Raw genomic sequence first — 24,317 nt, 5'->3', positions numbered from 1 at the left:
GAAAAGCACTCCCTGATCCCACTTTCTACTCCTAGGCTGGTGGAATCTCCTAGCTCAGTCAATAAAGTTGCCTTGACCCAGTGGCTCAGCCCTGAAACATTAAGCTCCTGGTGACTGCTACAACCCCCAGACAGAGATCCTGAAAACTAACTTATAATCCACCCTACCACATACATTTCTCTATGGGACTCCCACACTCCACCAACCTCCACACTGGTTCTCAGTTTCAGCTCCTCCAGTATCCACATCACAGCTGGAAGATTCCCATATACACAGGCCTCATGGCACAGGCCTCCTTCACTCCAGGCAGCAGCAGCTGCCAGAATGAGGTCTCTACACTGCACTAAGGCTGAGAAGACTGAACATCCAGCTCCTGTGTGCCCAACACCTCCAAATCCATTGTCCTTCCACCATAGAAACAGGACATGCCCACTGAATTGCTTTACTGAACTTACCTGCGACGCACCAGGCTTGTTTCTGCCTGACTGCTTTAGTACACTGTTTCCCTTATAGAGAACATTCTCCTCAAGGACTCTGGGGAGAAACGGCATTCCTGGGCAGCCTGGCCACTCAACCCCATGGTACACTTTCCCCCCCTGACAGAACTCATTTTTATTCTGTCCATCCTACTGACTGCTGGCAACCTACCCTGAGTCTCCCTCCCTGCTGGGCCAGAACACTAGCACATGACCACTTTTGTTTGCTGTTCTTTCTCCAACATCTAGAATAATCCCTGGCATATAGTGGGCTAAACAGGTAACAAACAAATTATGACATGGGTGGAACAATGTGATGCAGTAGACATCATTGAGTGGTTAAAGTATGGTTGGTTGTCCTCATTTTATACAGAGAAAAGCAGATCTAAGCTATGAGATAATTTTGCTAGAAGTCACGCAGTACGCCAGTTGTAGGATCAGAGGGCAAACCCTGGGCTCTGTGATTGGTATAAAACTAGCAACTAGAACATGATGGCAAAGTGAGGTTAGTTTTAAACTATTTTAATTAATTAGTTTCATTTGCTAAATTCTTTTCATTAAGAATGGTAACTTTTTTTTTTTTTTTTGAGACAGAGTTTCTCTGTGTGTGTCTTGCTGTCCTGGAACTCACTCTGTAGACCAGGCTGGCCTCGAACTCAGAAATTAGCCTGCCTCTGCCTCCCAAGTGCTGGGATTAAAGGCGTGCGCCACCACTGCCCAGCATGGTAACATTTTTTATGAAAGAAAAGATTCTCATAAATCTGTTAAATTACCTATATCAACATAAACCAGAACAAGTGAAAAACTAAGTATCTGTCCCACATACATACTTTTTAAAAGTATTTTAAAAGTAGACATTACACTCAGCCATTATCGGTATACCCTTTAAAAGGTTCAGACAGCCACAGTAAGGCACCTGTTGACAGCCTACATTCCCATGCAAACATCTTCCAGTTCCACTTCTGTGAAGGAGGTGGGGTGCGTAAGCTTGTGTATGCCCAAAGACTAGAGAAAGATATCAGGTCTAATACTCTCTCAATCTCCACATTATTCCCTCAGACTGGGTCTCTCACTGAACCTGGAACTAAGCTGGTAGCCAGCAAGCTTTTCCAGCCCTCCTGCTTCTGTCTCCTCCAACCTTGGGGGTTACAGGCATCACTCTTCACCACTGAGCCATCTCCCTAGGTTCTCTCCTACTCATTTTAAATGCCCAGAAAGTGTCCATCCTGGTACCTTTAAAATTACCCAGAAGTCTATTTTAAGATTCTGTTAAACGAGTCTCTCCTGAATCTCTGATAAAACTCTATTGTTTTAACAATGTTTAAAAAGTGGTCTCCTTTCCTGATAACACACAAGTCCTTTTATTTATAGTTGCCATAGAAACAATAATGTCACTAGAGCTGTCCCATTAAAAATTTCCCATCAAAAGGTTTAAACATACCCTTTTAGAAGCCACTCGTTGATGGTTGTGACTGATAAAAGCTGAAGAAAGAGCCATATTGTTGCTGGGAAGAAGGCAAGTGTGAAGATTTGGATGAAAAGATGCAGCTTCAAGTGCACCAGTGCACTGGTCAGCTCCTGGAAGGATGAAGGAAACAAAGGCCAAGGTAAGAACACACTACACAGAGAGCCTTTGTAAAGTGATGTCACACACGTAAGCTTTAACTGCTGAATTGTTTCAAATCTTAGGTCTTTACAGACATGTGTACAACAGATGGCCTATAAGAAAAAGCATGATGACAATAATAAAATTGTTTCAAATAAAACTTCTGAGCTATCTAACTTCCTTCAAATATATAACATGCTCTAAGAATTCTGACCTGTACATTTCTGGCCATTCGGGTCAGTAAAGCATAAGCTAACTAGCATTACAGTGGTAGAGAATCAAAGACTGTTGATGCTATAAATAGAATACATTTTTTTTAGAATACATGTTTATTACATTAAAAATTATCTTAAGAAACTTCCATAAGACTTATCACACTTTAGCCAAGTATACTAATCTCTAGTTGTATGAAATCAGACTTTGACTTGGGAAGATGTCACCAAATCTACAAATAATAATTTCTAAAAACTACTCTTTCCAAAAACAGTTTATAACCAAGGAGCTCCTCCCCGCTGAGCGCTAAATGCAGTTGTCACCATTTTTTTGTGCAATGACCAATGCCTGAGCTAAGCTAAGCTAAGTCCGTGTTATCTCACCCACTTCCCATGACAGCCCTGTGAGGTGGTTAGTATTACCCCCACTGCACTGCTGAGGGAACTGGGAACAACGACACGGTGAAGAGCAGGCCAAGCCCACTCCTGGCACACTGTCAATCAAATCCAGCACAAGCTGCCCAACGAGGATGAGGAACGCACGTTCAAGCCTGGGATTTTCAGAGTGGTACAGGCGTAGGCAGAAAGGCACACTGGGCTGCAGGTGTAGCCCACTTGGAGGAGTACCTGCCTGGTGTGCACAAGCCCCGAGTCTGACTCCCAGAAGCAGGTAAACCAGGAATGATGCCACACACTGGTAATCCTAGCATTTGGTTAGTTGAAGCAGAAGGATCAGAAGCGCAATGTCCTCTCCTCAGCTACAAGCGAAACTGAGGCTAACCTGGGCTATTGAGACGCTGTCACAAAACCAAACCAAAGCAAACCAAACAGAATAGAAGAAAACACACATAGTGAACTTGTTATGAGTCTCACAGCCAAAAATCATGGAATAATTAACGTTGCAATTCAAATGTGTGTGTGTGTGTGTGTGTATTTATATATGTATATATAAATTTACAAACATATGCATTTATACTTATGTTATTCTGCTCAAGTCCAACACATTTAGAAAGTAGGGCCAAGTGTGCTAACATACATTTTTAATCCCTTGGAAGGAATGTAAAACTTGGAAGGCAGAAACAGAATGATCTCTACGATTTCTGAGGCTACCTTGGACTACATATCGAGCTCTAGGCTATCCAGAGCTACATAGTAAAACCCTGCCTTAAAAAATAAACAAACAAATGAATGAATGGCTAGAAAGAAAAAAGAGTAGAAAAGGCCTGGCTGTTCTTAAAAAGTCAGACAGAAAACAAATAGAAGGAAGCAGTGAGAGCCAGGGAGATGGCTTGGCGGGTAAAAGAATTTCCTGCACATGCCTGGTGACCTGACTTTGATCCCTAAAGTTACAATGGAAAGATACAATCAACTCCCAAAGTTGTCCTGACTTCCAAAGGCATGCCACGTCGTACGACACACATCCCTTGAGATATATCATACACAGGACAGTACTAATAAAATACATATCGTTTTTAAAAAATTAGCTATAAGACAAAAGGTTGCAAGCAATCATTAGGCATATGCAAAGATGCCACAGACTCACTCGTTTTAACCTTTATGGTTCAAAACGTGCAGCAGACCCTTAGCGTCAAGGACACTGTGACCTGGTCAGTCAGTCTGTAAACAGTGGCTTGCTCAGATTCACCCACTGACTGTCTCACTCACTCGTCCATTAGCTCCCACTTTTGCCTCCCCACCAGGAGATGCACCGGTTTCTCCTTGGTCCAAGAATGCATCTAAAAGTATGGAAGGTTCTGGAAATCTGGGAATGCCTAGCCCACCAGAACCACACTAGGTCCTTGGATGGACCTAAAAGAAAGCTAGGCATAATCAGTCCAAAGAATCAGAATCTTCACAGTTACACCCTTACAAAGTCTGACACCAGCGTTTTACACACGCTCACTACTTCTGAAAGCAGCTCTGATTAAGTGTGCACAGAAGCTCCTGATACATATCAGATAACTATGTCATTTGAAAGATTATTGTAATAAACTTTTAGCCAGAATGCAACAAGTAAAACATTTGCATGTATCTGTGACAGGTGTATCAAAAAAAAAAAAATAATTTGAGGATATACTTCAAGAATAATACAATCTCTTGGACATAATTTTATTTCTGGGTACTAATTCTTTTTTTTTGTTTGTTTGTTTTGTTTTGTTTTTCGAGACAGAGTTTCTCTGTGTAGCCCTGGTTGTCCTGAAACGCACTCTGTAGACCACACTGGCCTCAAACTCAGAAATCCGCCTGCCTCTGCCTCCCAAGTGCTGGGATTAAAGGGGTATGCCACCATACCACTGCCTGGTGGCACATGCACATTACAAATATTCATCATATTACCTATTTATTTGCCAATTTGCTTGTTTGTCTGTTTGTTTGTTTGGAGACAAGGTCTCATGTAGCTCAGGCTGGCCTCAAATTCTGTACACAGTCAAAAGAATTCCTAATTCCCCAGCCCCATCACCTGATTTCAGGAGGTAAAGTTCTCCTGGAAGAAGTAGTCACAGGAGGTATGCTTCCCCTCTCTGCTTCCTGGCTGCCAGGAGACAAGCAGCCTCTGCCAAATAGTCCCTCCCCAACCACAGTGATATTCAGCCCCACCTCAGGCCAAAGCAATGGAAGATGCCAACCACAGACTGAAGTGGATGAAACCATGAGCCAAAATAAATCATTCTTCCCTTTAGATTGTTTGTCTCAGGTGTTTGGCAGAGAGTTTAAAAAAAAAAAAAAAAAGCTAGCACATGTGAAACAGGCTACAGTCTAAGGAATATCAGGATCCATTAACTGTTGGGGTGAAGCAGGAGCTCTTACCGTCTAACACTGGCACAAGTTAGAGAGAAAGATGGCAACTTGTTCCTTCATTCAAGAAAAGCTAAATGGGGCTCAGAGAGGGGCTCAGAAGCAGAGTTCTGTCATTTACAGACAAAGCCCTGGGTTCCACTTCCTGGGGCCCACCACCAACACCCGGGTGCAAGCGCTGAGACCTGACTTTGATCCTCAGAACTGGTCTTTAAAAAGCTGGGCATGCTGTCATGTGCTTGTAACCCTGGCTGAAAGAGAAAAGATAAGCAGATCCCTCGGGTTGCACTGACCAGCCAATTCAGCCTATTTGGTGAGTTCCAGGCCAGTGAGCCCTTGTCACAAAATAAAGTGGGTAGGAGACCAGAGACAATGGCTGAGGAGAAGCCCTGGAAGCTGTCCCCTGGCCTACACACACACCACACACACACGGGGATAGAAAAGACAGGAGCAGCACCTGAAGTTATCCTCTGGCCTACACACACACACACACACATACACACACACACACACACACACACACACACACACACACACACACGAGGGCACACAAACATGCATACACACGCATATAAAAACAAGGGAACAGAAAAGACAACGCGTATAAACTCTATAAGACCCTAAATAGAATTATTCCATACTTATGTGAATTTAAGGCCATATATTGGAATATAACACCATGACTGATTGAAAACTGCCTCTGTGGGGGCAGTTTGTTTAGTTAAACACAATACAGGTCAAATTCCACACTCTACAGCACACACTACCAACAACAGGGCCTCAGAGGGCAAGAGCTGCTTCAAACCAGAACTCAGACTAGGATGCAGAAATATGTTAATTACACATCCATTCCCCCCAGCCCTTGTTTGATCTTTTTCAGACTTCCTTTCTGAGAGTCAGTATCCGTGCTTCAGACAAGCAGCAAGAACCAAGAGCTTAGCATTTGCTGTATTTACTCCTTGGCTAATAGGAGTTTAAAAGTCATCATCAGTTTAGAGAAAGAAAGAAAACCTGTGTGTTCTGCCCAGCTCGGGCCCTTAAAGAACCGGCCTTGCCACAGTCTGTCACAAGTTCTTCGATGCTGTAAGCTTGAAGTTGGGTATTAAGGTTTGAATTTCCACACAGGCTTACTCGTGTGTGTGTGTGTATGTGTGTGTGTGTGTGTGTGTGTGTATGCGTGTGTGTATGTGTGTGTGTGTGTGTACTTGCACGTGCCCGGCCCACACCCGGGCACCCTCTATCACCTTCTACCCTTTTCTCCTTTTTGAGACAGTCTCCCCGAGCCTGGAGCTTGCCCTTTGAGGGCCATGCTATTAGTCCTGTTCCCCCGAGGATTACAACTCGAGCCGGCCCCTCAGTCCCACACTCACTTTTTGAACATGTGTGTCCCAGCTGGTTGGCACTACTTTGGGAGGGGATGGAATCTTCAGGAAACAGAGGCTATCTAACAGAAGTAGACCTTGACAGGTTAGAGCCCGGCCCTTGGTCTCACCCCCAGCCTCTGCTTTGTTCTGGTCTTCCGGTCTTCCATGGTGTGACTGACCTCCACTCACTCACACCCTGGCTGGGAAGAGCCTCGATATGCTTTCCCTGGGGGGGGGGGGGGGGGGGCGCGCGGGGGCGCTGAAGCCCAAATAAGCCTTCCTCCTTCGTGTTTCTCCCTGAAATTTTGGTCACAGCGATGCAACAGTATCTACTACATCGGCTAAACCTAAAGTTAGATTAAATTTCAATGGACTTCAATATAACATTTCTAAAATAATTTCAACAGGTTTTCAAAAATTAGAAACCAACAGTCATAAAACTGATGATTTAGCTTGCATTACCATAGTGTTAGCATTTTGTCTAAGCTCTGCCCCACAGTTACCTGGCAATGGCCAGGTGTACCAGCCCCTGAGGGGCTGCTTGCCCCCTCCACGCTCTTGCTCTTGCTTTTGCTCCTGCTCTGTCCTCTCATCCCTCCCCCAAGCATGCTCATGGCCTCTCTCTCTCTCTCTCTCTCTCTCTCTCTCTCTCTCTGTCTCTCTCTCTCTGTCTCTCTCTGTCTCTCTCTCTCTCATCTCCCCTTGTCCCCCCTCTCTGTCTTTCTCTGCCTCTACTACCATCTCAACTCCCCTCCCCATGCCCTGAATAAGCTGTATTCTATACTATACTGTCCTGTCGTGTGACTGGTCCCTCAGGGGGAAGAGATGCCTCAGCATGGGCCCTTGGAGGTCACCCCTTCCCCCACACCTGACTACACATCCACCAAAACGAATTCCTTCTCCCCTTATCTTTTTATCAATACAACACATAGAATCCTTTATGGGTCTCATAAATTAGTAAAACAGGCTGGGGAAATGGGTCAGTCTATAAAGTGCCTGCTGAGTTTGGGTCCCAGCATCTCCACAAAACACGGGGTCTGGTGAGCCCTGTGTGTACATCTAGTACACGGAGGGGAGAGAGGTAAACAGGCCGGTGCTGGGAGTTCAATAGGCAGCCAGTTTAGCCAGTTGGTGAGCTTGGATTCAGTGAGTGACTCTCCTTCAAAAGCTAATGTGGAGAGCAACAGAGAACACCAGACATTGACCCCTGGCCTCCACAGGTGCATATGTTAACACAAACGCAAACACACACACACACACACACACACACACACACACACACACACACTGTACAAGCACCAGTCCATGAAATGTTCAATGTAAATGAAGGCAGAGTGGGACAAAGGCTTTCAGAAAGACACAACCCAGTAACTCATCATCTAAATGAACAAATCACACCATTCTAGGACCAAATAATATAGAAAGTGATCATCATAAAGTTACAGATCCAATTAAAATTCATTTAGAATTACTAAGTAAACAATAAATTACAAATCACTACTCCCTACTTCCTAACTGTTGAATGTGCATGAAAACAGCGGGGCCGTCTAGCATTATACACTGATGGAAAAGTCATTCGGCTTTTCAAAGTGACTGACTCTTGTATGGTTTGAAAGGGTCTTTGATGGAGAAACAGGCTTTGATGGCTACTCAGATAGCACAATCAAGTACAGGATCAAAGCCTATCATCATTACATCCAAATTAGCTGGGTAAGCTGAAGGCATCATAGGTGTGCACAGAAGTCAGTCCTTAGAGACACTGATGCTGTGACATTCTTCCTTCCTCTACTTACAACACACGAAGTTGGCTACTTTACAGAATAACATTAAGAAGCTAAGAAGTAAGAGATGTGAAGTCTCGTGACAGAGTTCCCATGGCATAAATAACAGCTGTAGCCACTAAATGGACACCAGGGGACAGTTAGAGCAATGTCCCAGCAGAGGACTTTGGTCAGGCAGCAGCTCCACAAAGCATTAACCAAGGCCAGGAGGAAGACCCCCAGGTCATGTCTGGCCTGGACCACAGCATGGCAAACACCATTCTGCATTCCCCACGCCCACGCTGAGAACCAACTGTGGAACTCAGGTGTTCACAGAAAGAGCCTATTCCCTCTAACAATGGTTACTTCTAACCAACAACATTCCCAAAGGGCCTATAATTAATAGAACCGGAAAATGCATCCTGTATCAGTTATCTTCAGGAAGACAACCAGTCAGTGAGAATATTTACAATTGTTGGGATGAAATTTATCAGTTCTAAACATTACATACTACTCCTATGTATATCAAAAGTGCAACCAACAAAGATTTATAGAAGCCCAATACCTTCAGAATGAAAAATTTAGTAAACTCCGTCATGTTATTAACAAACAGTGTGACCTATGAGGGAGGTAACTAACTTTAATCTTAATCTGAGTTTGTTTTCCATCACTGTGATAAATACCATGTCCAAAAGCAACTTGGGAAGGAAAGAGTTATTTCATCTCATGCTTCCATGTTACAAGCCATCACTGAGGGAATTAGGGGCAGAAACTCAACCAGGAACCTGGAGGCAGTAGCTAAGCACACAGCACAGGGGAGTGCTGCTTACTGGCTTGCTCTCCGTGGCTTGTTCAGCTTGCTCTTTGAGGACACCCATGCCTACTCGAGGTGACATGGCCACAGTAGGCTGGACCTTCTCATGTTTAACCATCAATCAAGAAAATGCCCCCATAGACTTGCCTACAAGTAGTCCGACAGAGAGAACACTTGAAATAAGGTTCCCTCTTTCCAGATGGCTCTAGGTTTATGTCAAGTCAACAAAGTGACCAGCAAAACCTTTACCCAGATCACACCAAAATACACCCTAAAACCCAGCAGCGTTCCTGGGCACATACCGTAGGATTCCATACCCCATGTGCCTGCAAATCAATCTCCATTGCTGCTCTACTGACAAAAGCTAAAGAGAATCCATGTCAGTGAGGACTGGTCATAGGCACCATCGTCTACATGCATGCCACACTCTGACTTCTCAAAGTACCAAACAACTATCAGAATGCTGGAATGTGCTCTTCTAAGGAGTAGTTCAGAGTTGACAGAACAATATGACAATACCATAAGGTTTGTGTCGGGTTGACACAAAGTGGCCATGAGAGTTATGAGAACCTCAGGATACTCAAGCAGAGCAGGTGCCCTGCAGTTTTCTCCACACTTTAGGAAAAAATATGAAGTGGGTACTTTAGCTCATTACCATAATAAAAACATATTCACGATTTATGTTTATATACACCACTAAAAAATAAAGCTAATTTTTAAAAGAAAAAATATTTGGGTTTTAGTTCCGGTTTTCTGTAACATGGGCTAACTTCCAACTCAGGGCATTGCCCACCTCAGCATCCTAAGTTTGAATGGACCCCTAGGGGCACTTTGAAGTTCCAAGTTTCAACTAAGCATGCCCAGTTAGCTGTCTCAGTATGTAAGCTCTCAGCCACTGCACCAGCATCATGTCTGTCTTGTCTGTCTGTCTGTCTGTCGCCCCAGCACCATGCCTGTCTGTCTGCTGCTCCAGCACCATGCCTGTCTGTCTGTCTGTCTGCTGCTCCAGCACCATGCCTGTCTGTCTGTCTGCTGACAAACTCCTGACTGCAGTAATGGACTCAGCCTCTGAAGCCAGAAACAGGCCTCCAGTTTACTTTTTTAATTAATTAATTTACTTACTTTACATCTTGAGCAAAGCTTTCCCCTCCCTCTTCTCTTCACAGTCCATCCCCGCCACTCCCCTCACCCCACATCCCCTACCTGACACCCCCACCCCCATGGGTTTTACTGCTGTGAACAGACACCATGACCAAGGCAACTGTTATAAGGACATTTAATTGGCTTACAAGTTCAGAGGTTCAGTCCATTATCACCAAGGCAGGAACATGGCAGCATCCAGACAGGTATGGTTCAGGAGGAGCTGAGAGTTCTATAACTTCATCTATTTATTTTATATGAGTACACTGTAGCTGTCTTCAGACACACCAGAAGAGGGCATCAGACCCCATTACGGATGGTTGTGAACCACCATGTGGTTGCTGGGAATTGAACTCAGGACCTCTGGAAGAGCAGTCAGTGCTCTTAACCACTGAGCCACCTCTCCAGCCCTAGGTTGAGGGTCTTAAAGCCCACACCCACAGTGACAAACCTACTCCAACAGGGCCACACCTTCTAATAGTGCCACTCCCTAGACCAGCGATATACAAACCATCACACTCCCCATGCATGCTCTTAGGTGGAGCTTGGGGAATCCTGAGGAAGAGGGAGCGGAAGGATTGAAGGAGCCAGAGGAGTCAAGGACACCACAAGAAAATCTACAAAATCAACTAACCCATAGGGACTCATAGACACTGAACTACAAACCAGGAAGCCTGCATAGGACTAACCTATGTCCTCTACACATATGTTACAGTTGTGTAGCTCAGTCTTTGTGTGGGACTCCTAACAGTGGGAGCAGGGGCTGTCACTGACTGAACTGCCTGCCTTTGGGACCCTTTCCCCATACTGAGCTGCTCATACAGGAGAAGATGCACCTAGTCTTACTGCAACTTGATAGGCCAAAGCTGGTTGATATCCATGGGAGGCCTCCCCTTTTCTGAAGAGAAAGGGAGTGGATGGGAGAGGGGGGACTAGGAAAAGAGGAGAAAGGAGGGAGGGGAAACTGTAGAAGGGGCGTAGAGTTAATTAATTAATTAAAATAAAAACTGATCATCAAAAAAACAAAAAAACCCAACAACAAAATGCTCATTCTACTCCATCTCTAGGCCCCACACTCACGTGAAGCTCCTGTGTGCAGACACAGCCTGCCAGTCCTGCTCCTATCCTGTCATTCTGTCAGGGAAGCCTCACACAGTCAGCAGCCTCACTCAAGACCCTTGGAATTTCAGCACTTGGAACAAGCTAACGTTTCTACACTGCTCTTCATGTGCCGCAGGTGACAGTACCTCTGTTTTTAATGACAGTCCACTGTTGAAGAATATTGTTGCAACGGCAATGTAGGACACAGTTATCTCTGGCTTCAGTGGTCCTGGGAAGAGAACAATGAGTTTTTGTTAGAGGGTCTGCAGCAGGTAAGCTGGTCTGAAAGAAGGCTCTCTAAGAGGAGAGCACAAATGACTTTCAATATCAGTGTTGTTCCCTTGTGGCCCACTCCCCCACGGGAAGCATCTTCTGTGAGCTATTTCCTTAGTGCAGAGCAGCTCTCAAGGTGAGCACCCTGGCTCTCTGGTTCAGCACATTATCCTCAAACCAGAAGAATGAAAGCTCACCCAACAGTCATCCAGATACCCAGCCATGTTACGAGATCTGAGTGTCACAGGGCTGGTGGTCAGGCATGACGATGGCATGATTCGTAAAGACTAGGAATTCTGCTAGACATTCCTGGTGGCATAAAATAATGCCTCCAAACAAACTGTTGTGTCTAAAACATCAGCAGTGCCCAGGCTGCGAAGCTGGGGCATACATTATTTGGTTCTCCTATACTGGATTCCTGAAAGTCATATCTACATAGAATCTAGGAGTGGAACCGTATTTGGAAATCAAGTTGAAGATTGGGTCTTACTGCAATTGAGTAATTATCCAACAAGCATGAATTCTTGTGTGCTTGGGTTTGCAGTACCCAGCACTTGGGAGGCAGAGGCAGGCGGATTTCTGAGTTCGAGGCCAGCCTGGTCTACAGAGTGAGTTCCAGGACAGCCAAGGCTATACAGAGAAACCCTGTCTCGAAAGAAAAAAAAAAAAAAAAAAAAAGGGTCTCACACAAGGTTGGCAAGCACACTACCACTGAACAATGTCAGCAGGCAGCCTCACTGACTGGTATTCTAGAAGGGCTCTTAGTATGCAGTTGCATAGTGAAGACAGGGCAAAGACTGGAATTATAATAGCACGCCCTACGGAAAACCAAAAGTAAACACCTCTGGCTAGAAGCAATGAAAGCAACAGCCCCAGAGGCTCGGGAGAACATCTTGTCTTTGGACTCTTGCCTACTGTGAGGAAATTTCTGTCGTTGTGATGTATTTCTTAGGTAATTTGTTGCTAGACTAGTTTGCTTCAAGTCAAATAGTCAAATAACAGGATCACAATCATATATATATATATATATGTGTATATACACACACATATATATGCATACATACATGTATATATGCATATATATATACATGTCATTATATAAATACATATATATGATGTATGTGAGATAGATATCTCATAATCATCTACCATTTCTATTGATATTTTCAACATATGGATATAGATAGATGACCAAACTCTGAAAGAAAATGCTATTTATTCATTCAACAAACACTTATTAAGCCACCAATGTCTTAGACATTTATAAGGCAACAACAAATAAAAGAAACAAAAATTTCCTCAGTGTAATAAACTATTTCCTATACCTGGCATTAATACAGTGTTTAGCTGAGACTGAGATAGCAGAGCTCCAAGGGGCAAGGGTGACAGGCGTTGCACTGTTGTCCAAATTGTGAACATATCTGTCTCCACAGTGCACTGGCACATACTTCTCCAACAACTAGGGAGGTCAGTTAAGGAGTAGAATTTAAAGGCAAGAAGTCTGACGGAGTTTAGAAGTAAACTGCTCCCAGAAATTCTACCTCAGTTTTCAAAGTCATGTTCTTTTTACTCCCTACCCCCAGAGTCTCACTTTCTCTCAGAGGACCATATCCGTGTCTAGGCTTGCTCTGTCCACAGTGGTGCCTCTAGAATTTCTAGTGAAGAAGAGTCAGACAGTCAGTAAAATGGCTGCTAACAAAAGATAGGGACAGGTGCAAAGACATATGGACAGAGATAACATGTGGTGCTCCATTCAGCCATCTAATCCTGAACTTTCAATGTTTCAAATTCCAGAGACAAGTCACAATGACTGTTGTTACACTAGATGCAGATCTAAATAATTCTAAACCAAGAAACGTAGTGGGGCTATTCCAGGATAACTTACAGGGGATCAAGGAGAAAGGTGGACTGGATTAGAGACACAAGGTTCCTCCTTGACACACACAGCTGTCTGGAACTCTTCAGGGACTAGAGGTCACCCAGGACAAGATAAAAGCTAGGCAAATACTTAAAAGAGGAATGAGCTCAAACTAAGGGTATAAATTTGTCACTTTCCCAAACTAATAATTATATCTTTCAAGTCACCAAAACAATAAGATTCAGACCGTTATAAAGTTCAATAGTTGGTCTTTTCCTTAGCCTTTAAACACAATTCAAATTATATTAGACAACAAAAATGGAATGAACCCACTCACACAATCAAAAGAAGAATGGGCCTCTAGGAACATGAAGCCATTTTGACCTCTATCTAAAAGCCATTCTCTGTATTTTGTTGCTGCTGTTTGCTTTTTGGGACAAGGACTGTAGAGCCCTGACTGTCTTGGAACTCATATATAGACCAGGCTGGCCTCCAACTCAGAGGTCGACCTGCCTCTGCCTCCTGACAAAGGGATTATAAGGGTGTGTCACTTGGCCTGCCCCACCTTCCTTCTCTTTTTCAAGAGAAGGAAGAGGGAACTCTTTAGCAATGCTAAAGACTCCTGCACCTCCCCTACCCCCAGCCATCCTCAATCTCCAGCCTGACTAAAACAGACCGCAGGGCATGCACACCAATTCACTTCCAGAATGCTTTATGGACAGTGGCTTGGGGAGGGGACAGCAAAGAGGGAATGTGGCTCAGGGGTACAGAGAGTCTCACGTACAAAGCTGGGCTCTACATACAACATCAATAAAATAAAACAAAATGAACGGAAAAGGCCGAGTTCAGTCATCAAAGCCTGAAACCAGATAAGGTGCAATAAGTATTTTACTAATAAAATGAAAAGAACCAATATTTCTCTTTAGAACAGAGGTTGAGGAGGGGGCGGACTTTTAGAGCCAGGCAGATCTCTGTGAGTTCAAGGCCAGTCTGGTCCACAGGGATAGTTCCTGAACAGCCAAGGCTATAGAGAGACTCAAAAAAATAAATAAATAAACCAAAAAATAAAATAATAATAATAAAGGAGGCTAAGCATGGAGATGCATATTTTTAATCCCAGCACTTAGGAGGCAGAGGCAGGTGAATCTCTGTGAGTTTAGGGCTAGCCTGGTCTATATAAGGAGTTCCAGGCCAGACAGAACTAAATTAGATGAGACATTGTCCCAAAACAATTAAATAAATAAATTAACTAAATAAACTAAAAGTACATGTAGGAGAGTCTATTACTGTGTGTCCATTTAAAAAAATAGCATCCCCAGCCTGACAAGATGGCTTTAGTGGGTAAAGTTGCTTATCACCAAGCCCAACAACTTGAACTTGAGTTCAATCCACAGAGCCCACATAGGAGAGAACCGATTCCTGTTAAGTTGTTCTCTGACCTCTATTTGCACAACACACACACACACAATTAATTGATTAAACATCTTAAAATCACACTTCACATTTCCAGCAGGGTGTGGTGGCACACACCTCTAATCTGATCTCTTGACTTGAGGCCAGCCTGGTCTATATAACAAGTTGCAAGACAGCCAGGGGTCTAAAGAGACCCTGTCTCAAAAAAAAAAAAAATCACATTTCCATCACGTAGGAACTAAAAGGAATGCTTTAGGAGACTATGAAAGTATATGAGAGAAACACTGTCAGCAATGTTTCAACTCTAGATCTATAACTGCCGTCGTTTAGGGAAGCACTCAAAGTGTTGCTCGAGGCTGTTTTGTGTTTGGCTTTTACTCAGCAGGCTTTACAGGTCCAACCACCAGTTGAAATGGTCATAGAATACAAAGCGCTCAACCAATCTAACAACATACACAGAAAGTTCCAGTTATTTGACTCTTCTTAAAACAAGTGATTTTGCCGGGCCAGCCTGGTCTACAGAGTGAGTTCCAGGACAGCCAAGGCTATACAGAGAAACCCTGTCTTGAAAAACCAAAAAAAAAAAAAAAAAAAAAAGTAATTTTTATACAGGAAGGGCCCTAGAAGAAACACATGAATAGTTGTTGTCTAATATTTAGCTAATTCAGAACAGTTCCCTTACACTAAAAATTAGATTATAGAAATAGTTTAATAGTTTATTCCACAGAGCCTTCTCTTTATTTCTTTATAGTAATCTCTCTCTCTCTCTCTCTCTCTCTCTCTCTCTGTCTCTCTCTCTCTCTCTCTCTCTGCCAAGACCGTTATTATAGGTATTTGCCACTGTTATTATACAAGAGGAAGCCCCAGTTTCTGTTGTTCCCTAACTAACCTCTAACCTCTGATGTGGTCAGCCTCAACATCTAGAAAAGCACTGGGGAATGGCGTAGGGTGTCAATGCCGAGGGTATGGTCATGGGTAAAGCACGTGCTTAACATCCACACCCTAATATTTTAGTCAAAAATTAAGGTGGCATGATAATTTAAATTATTTTATAAACTACTTCTAGCTCAAAATATCCTGCCCCTACTTTTTAAATTTTTATTTATTTGTTTGTTTGGGGGTTTTTGAGACAGAGTTTCTTACAGAGATCTGCCTGCCTCTGCCTCCCAAGTGCTGGGATTAAAGTTGTACACCGCCCTCATGAAAAAAAAAAAATCTGTCTTACTACCATAAGGACTGTTGAAAACAAAACAGTATTTCTGAGACACAATAGTGCAGAGAAGTTCAGTAAGCAGAGCCCAAGAGAACGGCCATGATCACAGACTCCAGCTTGTATCTGCCAGAGCAAGAAACTCCACACAGCTCTCGGGAAAAGGGAGAAGACAGCTGGCAAACCCAGCCCTGTGGTGCTGCAAGAACTCCATCTCAACGGTGAGGATCTTGCCTCTCAGTAACCAGTACAGTGGAGCATTGTGGCTCCACCTCAAAGACAGAACTTCACTTCTCCCAGCTCCAGGGATAAGATGTCCCCCTTCATTTGACAGAACTCAAAATCCCAACTTCCCAAAGGCTCACAGAAAGGTTGTATCTAAAACTAACTGGTAACTATACATACTCTATGCTGCATTTAAAATTTTAAAATATGCTAAACTTAAAAGGAAAAAAATTTAAATATAGACAGCTTTCCTATCCGCAATCACTGTTTAAATAATTCCATCCAAATGATTCCAAAAGTTACTTCTAAATGGAGAGCCTAAGGCTTGGGGAAGGAGAAACACTATTCTGGGAGATCATCCATTCACTTCTGTAAGGTTTTAATAAGAAGGTACAATTTCAAATACCCACATGGGCATCTCCTACTTGAAAAAGACTGAGTATGTGTTCTCTTCTGTCCTTGTTTGGGTCCACTGCATGATTGATATATTCGTTCTGTCAATAAACTTGGAATCTAACACACGAGGTCAAAAAAAAAAAAAAATGAACTGAAGAAACTCAGTATTATGAAAAGCAGGACAAGGTTGTCTGAAGGTGGAGGAAAGCCAGTGACAAGTCCCATGTTCCCACCAGTATCCACAGGCCACATTACAAAGCTCCTACTCTTCAGGGATTGGAGCGGGGGTTTTAACCTATCCACACTTCCCTGCCAAAACATACACTATGCATAGTCTAACACAGTCTGCAACTGTTTGACGGCTGCTGTAGCAACGGCAGCCCGGCAGCACACGGAAGTAGTGTCCTGTAAGGAAAGAGTGCAACGTGTCAGTAGAATTGGAAGTTTTGGGCCGTCAGCAACTAAGGCATGCTATCGATCTCTAACACATGAGCCACAAAAATTTTGAAATTTGGAGCAAGGGTGTCCTTTCCTTTTTTTCCTTATTCTCCCCCCTACCCCCTTTCTCTCCAACAGCTTGTCTTTTTTTTTTTTTTTTTTTTTTTTTTTTTTTTTTTTTTTAAGGTGCAAAAGGGAGAAGTCGGAAATAGACTGGATAATGAGGTCCACTCCAAGACGTATAAAGAACTCCTGGCAACCTACAGCCTCTTGGGATGGGATGCTACACTGAGACTAAGAGGAGGAGTAACTTTCAGTTTCCACAACCTCACTCCGGCACTGAGCAGAAGTCATTGATTGCCCGCAGAAAAGGCAACCTGCACTTCCATCCCTCTGCCCCATTCCTAACGTCCTCCTGGGCTAGCAAGTGAGAAAACCCTGCTAAAGCCTCCCTCCATGTGCACAGCGGGCTGGACAGGACGCTGCGAAGGTCTGCACCGCAGCTGGGGCGGCCGCTCCTCCCGGGGACTCGCCGACTGGTACTGAAGTGGGACCGGGCGGGCTGCAGCCGGCGGAGGTGCGGCACTTACCCCCGTTCACTCCGACGGACGGCTCCAGCTTAGCGGCGCCGATCGCCACCACTATTCCGACCATGAACCATTCTTTCCTCACCCTCTCCAGCAGCCTCATATTTGTTAGGGCGGGTGGGTTTGGTTTATTTGTTTGGCTGGCTTGCTTTCCAAACTGCGATCCCTAAATCCCCGGGGCGTCTCCACACTTTCTTCGGTCCCTCCAGACATGCAGCAGAGCAAGTCAGATTGCCACTCGTAAACTAAAGACCGAGGGGTGGCTCGGGCGGCTCCGAGGCGGGCTGGGAGTAGTAGTATCCAGTGACAGGAAAGCCTCGCTGAGCGCCGCCATCACTACCACGCGCCTCCGAATAGACGCGCACTCGGGCCGAGGACTCAGGCGCAGGGGACGTAGAACGGAGGCACACCAAGAGAACGAGGAGGATGCAAGGGAGACGAGTCACGGGTTGCACTAACAGGTCCCGCTGCCGAGCGTACATGGCCAGGCTCGGGGAGGCCCGCGGTGGGAGAGAGAGAGATGAGGCGCCCCAGACGGTCAGCCTCATCATGAGTGTCGCCGCAGTAAAGCTATAATGACGGCGGCCCGAGCCCTGAGGCATGTCTCGCGGAGAGCGTCTCTCGCTCGGCCCTGAGCCCGAGAGCCGCGCGGCGTGCGCCTGGCCGGTACCGGGCTGCGCCGTGGCGACGGCTGCGCGCGCCGGTGCCGGCGGTCCTTTTGCGCACGTACTCGGGGCATTACGGCGACGAGCGACGTCGCGTTGACGTTGCGCGGGGGGAGGGGAAGCGATTCGCGGCCTCTGGTTCTCGGCGGGAGCGGCGGCAGCAGACGCGTGTGGCGACCGGCGCGGGAAAGCGGCTTCCTAGTTGGGGAAGCGTTAGCCCCGTGGGTAGGTTGAAAATCGGTGGCCGAGCAGACGTCCGGGATGGCAGCCCCCCCCCCCCGCCTTCCCGCAGCGGCGGCGGCGGGAAGGCGGGGAAGGCGGGCTGGGCCTTCCCGCCAGGTCGGTGGCCTGCCCGGGCCTTTCTGCCCGACCGCCTTCCCGGCCAAAACCCGCCTCGGGAGTGGGGAGGACGGCCGGGATGGGGCAAATCTTCCCTGGGGGGGCGGTGAGAGAGCGACCCAGGCTCCTCCCCACCCGTGTGCCGCGCGTGGGCGGGCGATTCCGGAGGCCGCGTGGTGCGGGCCTTTGCCTGACCCCGAACCACTAAAGCAACAGGACAACTGAGAGGGGGCCAGGAACTCAGAACAAAAGCAGTGAGGGCCAGATCCAGGGTGGAGGGTCTGATGTCCGCCCCCCCCTCCCCCCTCGGTGTCTTACATTGCATTTTGGCGAATCTATGACATAGTTTCACGAATGGTCTTCCGAGCATCAACCCTTCCTCTTTATTCACCCAAAGAAAGAAAGGAACAAAGTATTGTGGGACATTTTGAAGCAGCCTGGTATCAGCTACTTGAATAGTTTACTATGGAACGTAACGTTCGAAAGAGATTGTACCAGACTTTCATTCTGGATGCATTCAAAGCTTGAAAGAGACTCGGCGTGCAATTTGCTCTATTTAACTTTATCTTGCTGACATGACTCGCTATCCAAAAACTAAGCTGCTTTAAGCAGTTGTGCTATCAGCTCTCAGTTGCACAGCCCCCACTGCCCGGTAATTACGCATCAGGCAGCATGAAGAAAAGCTAATCTCAAGATAAAAAGGACTTAATAGGGAGACATTAAACAATTTGCCAGGCAAAAGAAGTACATGAAATGTGATAAAGGCTTATTATAAGACAGTCAAAGGTAAGTGGAGTTTTAGGAAGTAAAATCTATAACATAACTTTCTTACAGTCATTTTTCTCGGTTCAAAAGCAAAAAAAAAAAAAAAAAAAAAAAAATCTGCCTCGGTCATCGAATACTCTCAAATTAAAAGGCCATCACAGAGATAGTGCTGGCTTAAAGTAAGTCTGCTCTCAGATTCTTTCTAGAGATTTTGACCTGTTTAGAACAGAATTTTAATTCATAGAATATTTTAACGGTAATTCGTTGTGAATTGTATTGTTGAGGACTGTATTAGTTTGCTAGGGCTGCTATAACAAGTTACCCCCCTCCCCAAGTTAGCTGGACTCAGACAATAGACATGTTGCAGAATAAGAAACTCCAGAATTGAGGTGTTGGAGGGCCATGTGTTCTAACGGCCTTTTCCAGCTTCTCGGGGCTGTTGATATTCCCTGGCTTTTTTGACTTGACGTTCTGATGCTTCGGTCTCTGCCTGGTTTGGCATTACATTCCCTTCCGCATGTTTCAAGTGGCTGCTCTCTGCATCCATCTTCACTACAAACGTTTTTTCTGTATGTATCTTTAAAAGATACTTGTCCTTGGATTTAGAGCCTAACCAGATAGTCCAGAATAATGACTCAAATTTCTTTAGATTAATTCTATGAGCGTATAGCCTTTCTCCAAATTAGCTGTTCAGTCCTATCCCCTGTAAAAGGCACATATTCCCATGACCTCGGGATTTGACTTGTAGAAACCAGATGTTTCTAGGTATGATCAGCTGCGGTCCTTCAGAATGTCATATGAAGGTCTGCGGGTGAAGGGTAAACACCATGTAAAGTGGACGCAGAAACTGAATTGAGATATCTATAAGCCAAAGTATTCTAATTACTGACAACCACTAGAAGCTAGGAGGGAGTCATGGTACAGATTTTTGTTAAGGCTCTGGTAGAAACTCAGCTTCATACTTAATGACTTCCTGAACTATAAGAAAATCAGTGTTTTATAACCTACCTCCCCAGCCCTTTCACAATGCATTGTTACAGCAGCCTGAGGAAACTAATACAATAATATTCACAGGTGCTCGTGTGCAGTAGTCCTAGTGGCTTTTCTGTTCTGTTCTGAGACCCAGCAGCTGTCACCGGTGAGCTACTTGGAAGGCCCATTTGGCGAGCTTGTAGGAGCTTGAGACCTTCACAGTCCCCTCCAACTCAGCTGGAAGGAAAGATGGTTGAAGCAGATCGCCCAGGAAAGCTCTTCATTGGTGGGCTTAATACAGAAACAAATGAGAAAGCCCTTGAAGCAGTATTTGGCAAGTATGGACGAATAGTGGAAATACTTTTGATGAAAGACCGTGAAACCAACAAATCAAGAGGATTTGCTTTTGTTACCTTTGAAAGCCCAGCTGATGCTAAAGATGCAGCTAGGGATATGAATGGAAAGTCCTTGGATGGAAAAGCCATCAAGGTGGAGCAGGCCACCAAGCCATCCTTTGAAAGTGGCAGGCGTGGACCACCTCCACCTCCAAGAAGCAGAGGCCCTCCTAGAGGTCTTCGAGGAGGAAGTGGAGGAACTAGGGGACCCCCCTCGCGTGGAGGATACATGGATGACGGTGGTTATTCCATGAACTTTAACATGAGTTCTTCTAGGGGACCACTTCCAGTAAAAAGAGGACCACCACCACGAAGCGGCGGTCCCCCTCCTAAAAGATCTACGCCTTCAGGACCAGTTCGAAGCAGCAGTGGAATGGGCGGAAGAACACCAGTGTCCCGTGGAAGAGATAGCTACGGAGGCCCACCAAGAAGGGAACCCCTGCCATCGCGCAGAGATGTTTATTTGTCCCCAAGAGATGATGGATATTCTACAAAAGACAGCTACTCAAGCAGAGATTACCCAAGCTCTCGTGACACCAGAGATTATGCACCGCCACCAAGAGATTATACTTACCGTGATTACAGCCATTCCAGTTCCCGTGATGACTATCCATCAAGAGGCTATGGTGATAGAGATGGGTATGGCCGAGATCGTGACTATTCAGATCATCCAAGTGGAGGCTCCTACAGAGATTCATACGAGAGTTATGGAAACTCACGCAGTGCACCTCCAACACGAGGGCCACCACCATCCTACGGAGGAAGCAGTCGCTATGATGATTACAGCAGCTCACGTGATGGCTATGGTGGAAGTCGAGACAGTTACTCAAGCAGCAGAAGTGATCTCTACTCAAGTGGCCGTGATCGAGTTGGCAGACAAGAACGAGGGCTTCCCCCTTCTATGGAAAGGGGGTACCCTCCTCCACGTGATTCCTACAGCAGTTCCAGCCGAGGAGCACCAAGAGGAGGTGGCCGTGGAGGGAGCCGATCTGATAGAGGTGGGGGCAGAAGCAGATACTAGGAACAAATAAGACTTTGGATCAAGGTCTCCATGCAAAGAAACAAAAGATGGAAAGTCTTCTGTCATAACTACCCAAGGACTACTAAGAGAAAAGTTGTGTTACCTTTTTAAATCTTCTGTTTTAAGTTCCCCTTCATTTTTGTGTTCTTGTGAGGAAAAAGTAAAACATGATTAATTTTGATATTATGAATTGCTTTCAACAAGCAACTGTTAAATGTGTAAGACTTGACTTGTACTAGTGTTGTAATTTTCCAAGTAAAAGTGTCCCTAAAGGCAATTTTCTGTCTGGATTTTTTTCCCCCCCTAGTAAATGAGGTCAGCAATTTTAAGAGCTTTGAGGAGACAGCTAGATAGTATTTGGTCTCCGGAAAATTGACTCAGCCTTCCAATACAGGTAAGCTATTTCTAGTAGGGGTGGTAAGTGGTGTGTTCCTTTTAGGATCTCATAGTGTCCCCTGACTTAAGTCTCAGTGTAAAACCTGAGATCAGATACCTAGAAAAAGCTGTTCATCCAAAACCAAGAAAGGAAATTCATAAAGCTATTTTTTTCTTTGCTGACATTTCTTTTGAAGTTTCTTCAAGACCCTTCCCTTTCCCTCTCCCATTAGTCTTATTTCAGTTTTTCAATACAAGGTTTATCTGGGTGGCCTTGGTCGACCTGGAATTCACTCTAGGCCAGGCTGGCCTTGAAGTAGATCCACCTGAACTAGATCTTGAGTGCTGAAATTAAACACATGACACTAAGCCCACCTTCCTCTGTCTTAGGTGTTATCTTTTTTTTTTTTTAGTAACTTATGTGTGTTGGTATTTTGCCTGCATGTGTGTTGGATCCCCTGGAACTGGAGTTACAGACAGTTGTGAGCTGCTGTTTGGGTGCTCTTAACCACTGAGCCACCTCCAGCCTTCCAATCGATGTGTGTGTGAGAGAGAGTGAAAGTGTGTTTATGGGCATAACCTGTGTGTAGGTGTTTGTGGAGACCAGAAAAGGGTGATAGGGTCCATAGCTCAGACTGGCTTCAGTGATCTTCCTGCCACATCTCCCCAGGGCTAAGATTACAGGTATGTACGATTATTCCAGGCTGTCATTTTTCAAAGCTTTTCTCTTGGACCAGCCTATCTACAGTCAACAAAAATGAACGCCCAGAAGAAAGACATGAGTTGTTTACTCAGTAAATCTTCCTTTTGTTCCTCATAACAAAATACCTCTAGTTGGGACTGGACATGTATCCCAGCTGTTAGAATGCTTGCTTAACATGCATGACACCCCAAGTTCAATCAGCAGTAGCACATCACGGAGAGTGAACTGAGTATGGTGTGACCCTAGCACTTGGAAGGTTTGGGTGGGAGAATCAGAAGTTTAAGGCTAGCCTCAGCTACATGAACTCTGCCTCAAAAAAAGAAAAATCCTGAGATTAAAAGCTTAGTTTGTCTCATGGTTCTGAAGTCCAAAAACATAATACCAGTGTGTGGTCATTGCCTCTCGGTGCATCTGAAGATATCGTGTAGTTGGTTAAAGGCTCTTGTAGTTCCTTCCCAGCAGCTCATTCAAGAACAGCTAACGGATTTGGGCCTTGTTTTCATACAGTTTGAGAGGACAAGTACAGACTAGCATAGTATTTGTTTAGTGAAAACATTGGTGCCTCTATGGCCTGCCATGTGTGGGTGCTGAGAATTAAGTAGTGAAGCTGACTTTGGGGAGCTTATCTAATAGCTAAATGCAGGCTGGGAAGGTGCCTCAATGGACATAAAGTTTGCGCTCAGGATCAGAGTTCAGTACCCCAAAATCTAAGTAAGTGGGTGGGAGGTGTGGCTGTTTGCATGTGATTCCATTGCTTGGGAGGAGGGCAGGGAGCCATCCCTGGGGCAAACTGGCCAGCAGGACTAGCCAAATGAGAGAGCCCTTGGCACAACAGCGACCCGCCTAGTGGACACCAATTGAGGAAGACACCCAGAATCAACCTCTGGCCTACACAGGCAATCATGCATGCACACGACACAACTAAATGCCATCAAGTTGTGGTTTGTGGAAAGAACAAGATATTAAGAGTCATCTTAACTGCAGAAAGCATTCCTGAGACCTGGCGGGTGGACAGGTATGTGGGACAACTCACAGGTAAGAAGCTTGACTTATGAAATGCAAAAGAATTATATGACTAAAGTAGCCAGGGATGGGAAGGGCTTGTGGCGAGCTGGGTATGATACAGATAGTGTGAAACCTTAAATAAAGGGTTTGGGTTTTGTTGACAGATACTGTGAAAAATAAAAATTGGTGGAATTTAAACTAGCACATAGCATGCCCAGTTTGGCTGGAGACATGGGAAAGTCACCCAGTCTAGACAAATACTTGAAGAGAAAATGAGTCAATGGAGCTTGAAGCAGTTGTTAGTCCAAGGATTGCGCGTATACACAGGAACACTCAAATAGCCTGTCACCACCTTGAGGGCATGGAAACAGGGAAGTGACAAGTCAAACCTCTCCAGGAACTTAGAGC

At 45.1% G+C, this 24,317-nt stretch overlaps 2 protein-coding genes across 11 annotated transcripts in view; one reads left to right on the top strand and one right to left on the bottom strand.

Annotated features, from left to right (window-relative positions):
* The window catches only part of Slc10a7 (solute carrier family 10 member 7), a 210,231-nt gene extending 191,949 nt beyond the window's left edge, over positions 1–18,282 (bottom strand). For 3 of the 9 annotated variants that reach the window (XR_013104775.1, XM_076915437.1, XM_076915439.1), the window contains exons 1-3: positions 17,673–18,282; positions 11,416–11,498; positions 1,918–2,054 (exon numbers count right to left, since the gene is read on the bottom strand). Coding sequence is in view for 8 of the 9 variants with exons in the window: in XM_076915437.1 (XP_076771552.1) it covers positions 1,918–2,054; positions 11,416–11,498; positions 17,673–17,772 (320 nt within the window). In the remaining variant the exon portion in view is untranslated. The remainder of the gene's footprint in view (positions 1–1,917; positions 2,055–11,415; positions 11,499–17,672) is intronic. The other 6 variants (XM_076915438.1, XM_076915440.1, XM_076915436.1 and 3 more) reach the window with 6 other exon arrangements.
* A 151-nt stretch (positions 18,283–18,433) lies between these two features.
* LOC117723327 (RNA binding motif protein, X-linked-like-1) lies at positions 18,434–22,103 on the top strand. 2 transcript variants are annotated; one of them, XM_034522875.2, is made up of 2 exons: positions 18,434–18,559; positions 20,559–22,103. In XM_034522875.2, exon 2 carries the CDS (start codon positions 20,660–20,662, stop codon positions 21,824–21,826), a length of 1,167 nt encoding a protein of 388 aa, XP_034378766.1. In that variant the 5' UTR covers positions 18,434–18,559; positions 20,559–20,659; the 3' UTR covers positions 21,827–22,103. The 2 variants fall into 2 exon arrangements, with proteins under 2 accessions (XP_034378766.1, XP_034378767.1); XM_034522876.2 differs by having other exon boundaries at positions 18,441–18,559; positions 20,513–22,103.
* Positions 22,104–24,317: the final 2,214 nt, after the last annotated feature.

The sequence above is a fragment of the Arvicanthis niloticus genome, chromosome 18 (assembly GCF_011762505.2).
Source record: "Arvicanthis niloticus isolate mArvNil1 chromosome 18, mArvNil1.pat.X, whole genome shotgun sequence".
Classification (NCBI taxonomy): Eukaryota; Metazoa; Chordata; class Mammalia; order Rodentia; family Muridae; genus Arvicanthis; species Arvicanthis niloticus.
Note: the sequence above shows the minus strand (reverse complement) of the source record. Positions and strands in the feature narration are given on the sequence as shown.

What these genes read in the sequence shown, in the direction of transcription:
- LOC117723327 (XM_034522875.2), top strand. Translation starts at nt 20,660, where the DNA reads ATGGTTGAAGCAGATCGCCCAGGAAAGCTCTTCATTGGTGGGCTTAAT.